General features: G+C 31.6%; 1 protein-coding gene across 1 annotated transcript; it reads right to left on the minus strand.

Moving 5' to 3' along the window:
• Positions 1 to 4,977: 4,977 nt before the first annotated feature.
• On the minus strand, positions 4,978 to 7,048 carry LOC107877393 (cyclic pyranopterin monophosphate synthase, mitochondrial-like). The gene is made up of 2 exons (XM_047412909.1): positions 6,976 to 7,048; positions 4,978 to 5,822 (listed from the first exon to the last, which is right to left on the minus strand). Exon 2 carries the CDS (start codon positions 5,817 to 5,819, stop codon positions 5,226 to 5,228), a length of 594 nt encoding a protein of 197 aa, XP_047268865.1. The 5' UTR covers positions 5,820 to 5,822; positions 6,976 to 7,048; the 3' UTR covers positions 4,978 to 5,225.
• Positions 7,049 to 12,023: the final 4,975 nt, after the last annotated feature.

The raw sequence follows: 12,023 nt of genomic DNA on the forward strand, positions 1-12,023 counted from the left end.
TGATGCTGAATTTTGTGAGGCTAATAACAACCTGGTACTTAGTTTACAAATTCTTATCCTATATATTAACATTTTTTCCTCCTATTAATTAATTTTGTATGCTCTCGAAAATGCTACTCATAAGGTCATGTTCTAAGAGATGCTAATAAACTACTAGAAGCAATTCGTTACTATCATGTAAGGTTGTGTTTCTTTATAGGCCGGTCGTATGTTTTAAATTCTTAGTAATTGTCAATCCTTCTATCCCAATTTTTGTGAGATTTAGATTTTTTATTTTTGGAGAGTCAATATGACTAATTATTGAAGCTAACTGGACTAGATCAACTCAATATTTTTAAGCTAAAATTCAGATATTGAAAAATTATGTGATAAGTACTGTAAGTTTCAATTCTTCACATGTCAATGTGGTGAATAGACACATTTTAAAATATCAAATTTCACGTAATTTGTATCTCGATAAGCAAAAAGTACCACATAAAGTGAGACAGAAAATACTTTCAAGTGAATGCATGAAGCAGTGCCTTTATGCTGTTTTCTCAACCTTTCAGATGAATGCATGGAGCAATGCCTCCTACTTCGACCTGAGAATCCACAAGTATTGTCCAATCTGGGAAACATTTATCTAGAGCATTAAGATTTGCTCAATCACAACGATTCTCTTCTTAACTATATATTTCAATCTTGAAATACATCTCTATTTGTAGGCTTGAATTTTTCTCTATAGTAATCTTGGTAATGATCCAAAGCCTATGTCGCCAATTCACTATTGTTGTATTTTATTCACATCATTTGAGGCTGAAATTGCATTTAATTTCAAGAAAATTTCAAAATTGAATAAGTCAATTGTCATAATAGGAATTAATACTACTGGATTCTAAAGAGGGAATTTGTGATGTAAGGTCGGTGCCATATCTGAACTTTTAAGAGTTGCCTTTGGACAGTGAAGGAAAATGTATTATGATTATACTTTATTATAGTAATAGTTTAGTACTTGTGTGGCTTCTTGATCGGTCTAGATTTTGTTTTTTTGTCTTAATTCTTAAGTTTTTTTTGTCTTAATTCTTAAGTTTTTTGTTGTCTAGAAGTTCAAGTGTAGTTTATTTTTAGAAAAAAAAAAAAGGAAAAACGGGGCAGGAAAAGGAAAAATGAGAAAGGAGATAAAAAAATCAGTGTGGTGCATTAAAACTTTTGTTATGTGTGAAATTTGGAGAAACGTTGAACCATAAAGGTTTATTGTTACCTTGCATTTTTTGAGATTTTTTACTAATAGTACTCAATTTTGTAGAATTTCGCAATCTTGTTTTTTTACTGATTGCTAAAGAAAAAAAGAATCACATTTTTCACATTCTTTATTGATCGAGTGATCCTGTTGTTTGATGCTACAATATATAGTAGCTCCCGTTCGACAATAGATTTGAAATTAAAATAAAAACGCTAAAAACGAATTCTAAAGAATGATGGTTAGATTGATTATGTTGTGTGGTTCCAACATGATAACAAGGACATGACCTTATCAAATGCACTATATACTAATCATAGTATTACTCTTGTTTTTACCTTTGAATTTAGTTATTATCGATTATGTTTCGCATTTCGATCATTGTTTGTCTATAGTATTTGTAATAAACACTTTTTCAAGAAACATTAGGAAAATGTACTCACTCCTGCAGTCTATTACCTTGCATAAGTCGACTTAATTAGGATTTAGATAAGGACCCTTAGGGGTTGTTTGGTTGGGAAATAAATTATTTTGAAATTAATTATTTCTAGATTAGCTATCTCGAGATTAGTCTTTCTACTTTCAAGGTGGGATATAAATAACACTACGATTTCGGGATAACTAATCTCGCAAGAAGAGTTATTTCATACATTTTATCCCAACCAAACATGGAATAAGCTTATTCTAAAATTATTCCTGAGATTAATTAACCCTTATCCCTAAGTACTTAATATATAGGCCTTAGAAATGCATATTCAGTCTTTCTGTTTTGGTTGACTGAACCATATTCTCAATCATTTAAGTCCTCATTCTCGAGTTAACCTTATATTCGGAGCATCCAAACTTTGCACCCAAATCAGCTCAAAAAGTATGAAGTCCGACCAAACTGGAGAGAAACATAAAATATTAGTCGCACAAACATGCTGTTAAGGTAATGGCTTGAAGTATTTATACTAAATTTGATTTTTTTTAATATGACATTTATCTGTTACATTACAAAGATTTACTCAGTATGTAAGTCATCAATATTTTAAAAATATTTTTATTGTTATTTATGATAGATTAAATTCATTTTACAATCAATAACATACTTGATCCGACCTAAAACTTAATTAGTAAGCCCCAAACTGAAAGAGTCGACTATAACCCAAATTTATTAGGCTCATCATTTAAATAAAAATTATGTGTATCTTCGTTTAATTTTTTGATGAAAAAATTTCAATTGAAAGAGAAACACAAGAAGTTATCAAAAGGATGAATTCATTGTCAATTATTGTTCTTATATAATCATTAAAACTATTAACTAGAATAATAAATTAAAAAATGATAAAAAGAATGATGATAATGTATATAATAAGACAATTGAATCAAAACCAAAATAAATAAACAAAGAAAGCGTAGAAGTTGTGTTTCTTCTAAATTTTGATTTAAAATATATTACTTATATATAATTTTTTTATATAAGGTAAAATTCTAATTTATTTAGAGGCGTTCCGCAGCGTCTTTCACTGCATCGCATTTGCTGGGCTGAATCCCCTTTCTTGAGCGATCGCCTTTGCTCGTTGGTTAATATTTTATTATTTTTTACCCGAATCAAATAACAACATGATAAAAAATTATTATTTTTGTTTATTGTTATGACTAATATCAACTGAAAAATATTTTTAAAGATTTTTCATTTTAGATCACTTTATTTTATATACAATAATATTCTAATTGATTTCAAAGTGTTAAATATTATTTTTTTTTACCTAGATTAAATAATTAAAGAAATAACAAATCAAATTAATTACGAAGAAAATTTTATCCAAAAAAGACACGTGAAGGGGTGGGGGTAGGGGACTACTATACAATTTTATGACTATGTCTAATTTTGCTTCTTAATTATTAATGTGATAGTGATTTATCATATAACCCTTTAATTAACTGTACTTTTTTTATCTTTAAAATTTTACGTGATATTTTAAATTTGTTGTACTTAGTAATATGACATACACCCAATAACTTATATTTTATATGTATATTTATTCTTAATTAGTACTTGATACACGTGCAACACACATATTCTAAACTATTAATTTTAATAAACGTGAAGCTAATAGAATTTTATTAGGAGAATACATATTTGATTTATTTAATTTCAAAAAATCTTAGTAGCTTAATTAATCGGCTATCTAAATTATCACCTTATCAATAAGGAGTCAATTTCCGATCTTGTAATCTCTCCTTTCCCTTCCCCCAATTTTTTTAATAAAGATTTATAAGCTCTTCCCAACACCACCTTCATCACAAAGAGTAATGTGGCAACATAGTTGTGTGTCACAAAGATCCTAATTAAAGATGGAAACATAGCTTAACATCAAAATCTTGAAACACTGACAAAAGTTTTAGTCCTCCTCATCCTCTCAAGACCAAGTGTTCTCTTTCTTTTCTTTCCATCAGTTTTTACGCAATGCACAAAGTTTCAGCAAAGATGGCATTTTTTGTGGGCAGAGTATTAGCACCATGATTTGATTGTGCCTAATATATTTCAAGTTAAATATGCTACTCCCTCCGTTTAAAACAGAATGACTTAGTTTAATTTGACACAGAGTTTAAGAAAATAAACAAGACTTTTAAATCTTGTGGTCTTAAATTAAAGATATATCAAATTGTTCTTCAATTTTGTGGTATTAAACATGTCATGTGGAAAGTTAAAATTAAAAAGTTGATAAAAAAGGAAAGAAACTTTTTTAAACAAACTAAAAATGCAAAGTTAATATTAAAAGTTAATATTACTTTTGTTTAATTCATTCCCACATGTTAGACTCGTATGTCTTAGTTTAATATTAAAAAAAATTGCAAAGTCTTATTTTTAATATTAATTTTTAAGTATTTTAAAATTTTAAGTGTAAAATTTGTGTTAGAAACTTATAGTAAGCAATTACATAGAGAAGTTCATAAATGGCCTTTATAGGGATTGATCTTAATATTTTGTCACCCATAAAAAAAACTTTATAAAAAATAATCTTCATTTATTCAATAAAAAATGAAATTTAGTAAAAATTCTTTAGACAAAAGCAATCCCTCCAAACCTATAAACTGCTCACTAACTGTACCAATAATATAACAAATTGAAGTGAGCTGAATATTATATCATCATTTGTGTCTTGAAAAATAAATGGAGATAAAAACTATTTTTTCTTCATTTATGGAGCTAAAAAAAAGATACTTATTTTATTCATTTTATCTTTTTAAGTAAAATTTACCCCAAGACCCATGTACCAAAGCTCAAGATAAATCTTTTAATATTAACTATTTAATAGAATGAGATGATGCTATTTTAGGAAAAAGTTATTGAGCTCCAGAAATCCTAATGTATACGATGAAATATACTACTTACTACCTCTTAAAAAAATAATCTAGGAAAAAGTTCATTGAGCTCCAGAAATCACAGTAACAGTAGGAAATACTTCCAGCGACATATGATACCAGAGCTACCAACTCTATTGGAGGAAAGCCTTGACATTGCTCTTGTGAGCATGATGTTCTAACTAGCTGAATGTTACAATTTGAATTCTTAATTTTTTTAACCAAGTTATTTAGAAATTCTAGCTTAGTGGCAATGTTACTGTTCCTTTACTGGCCCTTTACTGTATTCAGGGTGTAAATTTTCTGTAAGGCTTGCTCTGAAACATGAAGAAGTTGTGATGTGCAGTTCAAAAACTAAGAGAGTGGAAGTTATTTATACTCCTGTAACTTAATCTAATTAGTTAAGAAATAAATACGAAAGCAAGGAAAATGTTCTAAAACAATTGTTGTACACAACAGATCCTGTTAGAATAAACTTCACGATTTTGTGTTAATGGATGGACCATGTTTTCACTAGCTATCGACTTATAACCTGATGGAGAATTACCATATTTTGTAGGAAAAAGACATTTGACGGAAGTGACATACATCATTCCCCCAAGCAGCGACTTTCATGCGGTTAATGCACTTGCCTTCTTACGTCTTTAGATTGTGATCATTTCTCCCTGGACCAGTCCCCACTTTTACCTCCAGTTTTGTGTTCAAGCCTGATATCTGTAATCTGGATATTCTTTGAAGCAGCCTTGCACATGTCATACAGTGTTAGACCAGTAACAGTTACCGCTGTCAAGGCTTCCATCTCCACACCAGTTTTTCCATCTGAGGCAGCTTCCCCTTCTATTTCAACACTAAAATCTTGCGGGTTCAAAGCCAAGTCCACTCGTACATGTGTCAAGTTGATGTTGTGACATAGTGGGATGAGATTGCTGGTTTGCTTTGCTCCACAAATTCCAGCTAACTTTGCCACACTCAGGACATCTCCTTTTCCCATTTGATTGGCTGAAACCAGATCAAATACCTTCTGTCCTAGAATAACCTTGCCATGTGCAATGGCCACTCTCTTGCTAATATCTTTACGAGATACATCCACCATTTGAGCTTCACCTTTGCTGCCAATATGTGTCAATCTAGCGAAAGATTCTTTACCATCCATTTCTACAGTATTAAGCTTCAAGTCTCGTGTCATACTTTGATTATCAATGGAACCAGAAAGGCTAGATGGAGGAGGTTCACCAAATACAGATTCCATTTCCTAATAAGAAGAAGAGCAATAATTTTTAGAAAGCATCCAACGCCATTTTTACAAACTTCAAGCTCAATTATGCAAATAATATCTCCCTCGTGAGTGAAGAGTAATAATCAATTAGAATATGAACTTATAAACTTCCTTTGCAAAATACAAGCCCGGAATTAACTATCACCCCTTTTCCCCACTTTTGATTAGTAAGATCCCGGTATTAAGTTTCAAGGCTCATCTTTTACATTGTTTAGACTAAGTCATTCTCAAAGCTATGGTTGAGAAATAAGTAAATATTCTGACCAACTAGCAAAATGGTTCTCGTACACACTCCACGGTTTATTCTATGGAATCTAACAAGTTGTTGGCCTTTTATCTACATCTTCACGTAAAAGTGACATTTTTTTATAAGAAAAGACAATCGCGAATGAACTTTTTTTCTAAAAGAATCTAACTCGGAACCTACAGACATCCAACTCATTCAACCCATTACTAGCCCCACCAAATAGAGGATGAGATTCTGGATAGATTATTTAAATCAATCAGCTTATTTAATTTTAAAATGTCTGCAGCAGAAAGATCTCAAGCCTTCAAAGATTGAACTACCGGTTCTTTATTCTTTTAATGGACCTCAACCGGTGGTGGAGCCAGGGTTTTCACTAAGGGGTTCAAAATATAAAGAAGTAACGAAACCAAGAAATCAAAAGGGAGTTGAAAATGTGCTATATATAAAAAAAGAAATAATTTTAACCATGTATAATGTAAATATCTAAATTCCCTTGGCCTTACCTGGCTCCACCCGTGACCTCAACATTCAACAACAACATACCGGTATAATCCCACAAGTGGGGTCTAGAAAAGGTATAGCGTACATAGACCTTACGTCTACCTCAGAGGTAAAGAAGCTTTTATAGATACACCTTCGGCTCAAGAAAGATCATCCAAAGCAATCCATAAATAAGTAATAGAATTACAGAAAATAGCAGAAAGTAATAGACGTACAGGAAATAGCAGATGATAACAGGACAATTACTACAACACAATAATATGATAGTCGAAGTACAATAATTAAACATAAGCCTAATGTTTCAAAAGAGAAATCTTCAAGGCTTGAAAGGAAACTTTAAAGAATCTGCTTATATATATATATGTCTATGTATTTGTATACCTGATTGAGCTCGGAAATAGCTTTAGACAAATCATGGCTTCCAATACTACTAAATAACCTTCTTGATGAAGGTAATGTTATATTTATATATATATATATATATATATATATATATATATATGTATGTATGTATGTATGTATGTATGTATGTATGTATGTATGTATATGTATATGTATATGTATATGTATACGTATACTTATACGTATACGTATACCTGATTGAGGTCGAAAATAGCTTTAGACAAATCATGGCTACCAATACTACTAAATAAACTTCTTGATGAAGGTAATATTGTTGATATAACTCGCTGAAGAAACATCACTATTCAACTGCTCCAACAAAAATCCTTAACTGCAATCAGACAAAATCATTAGGAGCAAAGTCAAATACTGACATGAAGTTATCAACTTCCATTGAGGCATATTCACAAACAGTTTGAAAACACTACTTTGGCAATACTAGTAAAACAAGTGATGGGGGGGGATTGAGAATGACAGATAATTAGATGTGTGATTAACGTAGAAGCAAGGAAGTATGAGAAAAGAAGTAACCTGATGTAGCTTTCTTTCAAAAAAATAAAAAATTTGGGTGTAAGGAAAATAATCAATAGGAAATAGAATGCTTGTGGATAAAGGCAAAGTTCAATGTTATAATCTCAATAATATTCAACCAAATGTAGCTGATTGGATTCAACGTCAGGAATAAAAAGCAAATAGAAACGTGTGAGATTGAGAATAAAGGGTACAAATTACTCTAGTTTAAATGAGACACAGAAATCGTGATAATGACACGTGGCAAGGTGGTTATATGTATATATACATCAGAGAGGCATAATTGAAATCTGATATTTCAATTTCTCCTCATATTCTTCCCTCTCTTCTTAATTCATTTCTCTCCTTATCTATAATCAAACTTCTATTCTCTTCAATCCCTTTAAAAGTTCTTTCCTCATCTAAATTTTATAGGCTATCGTAGCTATGATGAATTATTTAATTAATTTGCATTAATTATAGTTTGCATTTCTTGTAATCAAGTTTTATTTGTCCACTTTTTCGTTTATCAAAAAATTTTCAAACTATTATTGTGTTTAATCATTGCGATTGGATTTAAATCTCAATTGAGATCAGAACATCCGATTAGACACTCAACTAAGCTAACAAATTTTCTCTGGACCAGAGCCATAGTAACTACTCACAGAAAAAGAGAAAGGGAAGAAATAAAGAATAACCCGTCAAACTTACAAGTTACAGGACGACCAATAAGTGAAATTAATTTGATTTAAGAAATTGATTCAGTGTTCAAACTTACAAAAATAAAATTTTATTTTTTTATAGATTAACCAAAACAAAAAGGGAGTTATTACTATTAGGGGTCATTTGGTAGAGTGTATAAGAATAATGCAGAATATAGTGTATTAATAATGCTTGTATTATTTTTTATACATTATTTGGTTTGATATATAAGAAATAATATATCTTACATAATTTTTATAAAAGAAGTGTTTGTTTACAAAGATACCCTTCTTTGACTTTGTACACTTTTTTTGCAACAAAGTTCTTTTGCCATCTCAAACATAATTGTTGTTGCTGTCAATCTGTCACGACCCAAATCGAGGCCCTGGCCGTGACGAGCATCCCGAACCATGAAGGCCGGGACACCCTTCTATCTTGAAATCATATACACCATTCATAAATAAATAAGGAAATACGGAAATTATAGCAAGACAGAATCATGGTCATGAATCTGATATGAATTTAGAATTGAAGAACGAAATCCAAAACTAACTAGCAACATCTGCAAACCGTCTGCGAAATCTCTATTACATACTCTCTAACACAATCTGAAAGCTGGGACAAGGCTCCCAGTAGACCAAAACCGTAACCACTAATAATTGTCTGAAAATAAATAGTCCTTTCGGAATATAGAAGGCTCACCAACTGGACACTGTAACTCTGTCTGATGAAATCTACTGTTTATCTGGACCCCTACAGTGAGCCTCAGAACCTGAGAGGTAGGGGGTCAATATAATGTACTGGTACGCAAAGTAATCTAAAATAAAACTTTTATATAAGTAAAATAGTGGAGAGAAAGTTGTTAAAACATCATGCATAAACAGTTCTCAAAACACATGGACATTTTTCTGAAAATCATAAATCATTCTTGTCAATGCAATGTCTGTTCTTTGTATTACTTCTGAGTTAGATGACACTCCCCTATAACTTTGATATTCCATGGGCTATATGGAATCCTCCATTGACTTGATGGGGAAGCCCCCAACCCAAGTATGCCGCAAGGGTTGAAGTCTCTGATTCTGATACGCCACACGGTACTAGGCCAACGTAATATAATATACTCGGATTGGAAAATCACGATTTTGGACAATAAGTTATCTGAAATCGTGCCCTCTTCAGGGAATCACCTAACATCTCTTTATGCCCTATTTTAGCCTTTTCTGAACATGAATTATTCTGAAATTCTAAAATATAAAAGTCTGATTTCTGTATTAGTTCGTGTCTGTTATGGCATTGTCTGAGTTGGTATCGTCATACCATGACTTGCAAGTTGTTATTCTGAGCCATATATGATTATTTCATTCTAGAACAATGTTCAGGCCACTTGATCATGCATATAGTGTAAGAAGAGTCATATCTCAAATCATAAGTCAAAAATCATGCAAAGGCTTTCCATTCATTCAACAATTTCATTAAGTAGTGGCCAACTTCTCAAAAACATTCCTAAAGTTTCTTTGTTTATCAATCCCAACATTTAAAATCATTAAAGCATTCCTCTCTCCCATTCTTAATCATCATGAATTTCACACAAGATAAATAGTAGCTTGAATCATTCTGTAAACTATGAAATGTAAGGATTCATAACTTGTAAATCGAATAATAAAGTAATGGGAGAGGGAGATTATATATTTTATTCTCCCGATTCACAATTTACGTTTTTCAATGCATACAAACATATATACAATTCAAATCAATTTGGGGGAAGGCCTAAAGACCAAAACAATATTATCGAAGCTTCTAAAACATGAATGTATTCATAAATTCAAAAACCCCTTTCTTAAAATAATGATTTCTATACCCATGAGAATTTAGGAAAAACCCCGCGTACCTCGATTATGAAGAATAATGACTGATCCTTGAAGCCTACAGTTTGGAGATTCCAAACCTTCGATCAATTTTAAAAACCCACGGTTGAATCTTAAGTTTGTTGGAGGAGAAGTATATGAACTAGGGTTTTTGTTTTGAGGTAAATCTTGAGAATGTCGTATATTATGCTTGTAGAGGTATTAATCTCCTGTTTGGATGTTTTAAGAGGCTGGAAAAAAGTCCAAACTACCCTTGTTAACTTCTGAACGAAATAGGAAAAATTTAAATTGGGAACCTGATCTTATGGGCCACCGCAATGCGCTACTATCATGGTGGCTCACTGGAAAGTGACGAATGGGAATTTGGCCCATTCCACGATGCGCCACCATCGCGAAGTCTCACTGGAAATTGACCATCATCATTTACACCCTCTCCGTGATGCGCCAAGGACAGGAATGACGATGTTTTATGACTAGGACTTAAATTAACCATAACTCCTTCACCGAGTGTCCGTTTTGGACGAATCTTATGTCAACGGAAAACTTATTCGATCATCTACTTAATAAAAAGTTGAAATCTAAGGAATTCCACAGGAAAATAAGTATAACTCATTCTACAAGCCAATGCTTGATACTTTAGGGACAAAAATTTATCTAGAAAAAACTTCGGGGCATTACATAAATAGTGCATCTTATTGAGAATAATTTTAGTAGCCTAAGGTTTTTCAAGAATCACATTCCATTTTATGAGAGAATAATTATATTACTACGTTAGTATAAGGTAGCCCAAGTAGCTTTATCAAGCTTGAATGGCATTGTGTTAAGAATGTTGGCATCACCGTCAAGGTGATATTATTGACTAAACAGATCTGCACGCGACTGGATTACTTAAAATGGTCATCTAATTATAGAAAATTTTCTACCAAAGTCACTTATGTTTATTTTGTATCTATGAAGTCATTCAAGTTAGATTAGTTTATCAAAAAGTTACTGCCTATTGGCTTTGTATGTTTGAGGGATTCTTGATGAAGGTAATGTTGTTGATATAACTCGCTGAAGAAACATCACTATTCAACTACTTTAATAAAAACCCTTAACTGCAATCAGACAAAATCATTAGGAGCAAAGTCAAATACTGACATGAAGTTATCAACTTCCATTAAGGCATATTCACAAACAGTTTGAAAATACTACTTTGGCAATGATAGTAAAATAAGTGATGAGGGGGGAGAGGTTGAGAATGACAGATAATTAGATGTGTGATTAATGTAGAAGCAAGGAAGTGTGAGAAAAAAAGTAACCTGATGTAGCTTCCTTTCCAAAAAATAAAAATATTGAGTGTAGTGAAAATAATCAATAGGAAATAGAATGCTCTTGGATAAAAGGCAAAGTTCAGCGTTATGATCTCAATAATATTCAATCAAATGTAGTTGTTTGGATTCAACGCCGGGAATAAAAAGCAAATAGAAACGTGTGAGATTGAGAATAAAACGTCTAAATTACTCTAGTTTAAATGAGACACAAGGATCGTGATGATGACGCGGGGCAAGGTGGTTATATATATTCATCAGAGAGGCATAATTGAAATCTGATATTCCAATTTCTCCTCATGTTCTTCCCTCTCTTCTTAATTCATTTCTCTCCTCATCTATAATCAAACTTCTATTCTCTTCAATCCCTTTAAAAGTTCTTTCCTCATCTAAATTTTACAGGTTATCGTAGCTATGATGAATTATTTAATTAATTTGCATTAATTATAGCTAGCATTTCTTGTAATCAAGTTTCATTTGTCCACTTTTTCGTTTATCAGAAAATTTTTAAAATATTATTGTGTTTAATAATTGCAATTGGATTTAAATCTCAATTGAGATCAGAACATCCGATTAGACACTCAATTAAGCTAATAAAATTTCTTTGGACCGGAGCCATAGTAACTACTCACAGAAAAAG

Source organism: Capsicum annuum, chromosome 5 (assembly GCF_002878395.1).
Source record: "Capsicum annuum cultivar UCD-10X-F1 chromosome 5, UCD10Xv1.1, whole genome shotgun sequence".
NCBI lineage: Eukaryota > Viridiplantae > Streptophyta > Magnoliopsida > Solanales > Solanaceae > Capsicum > Capsicum annuum.

Excerpts from the sequence above, each read along its gene's own strand:
- LOC107877393 (XM_047412909.1), bottom strand. The coding sequence starts at position 5,819 with ATGGAATCTGTATTTGGTGAACCTCCTCCATCTAGCCTTTCTGGTTCC.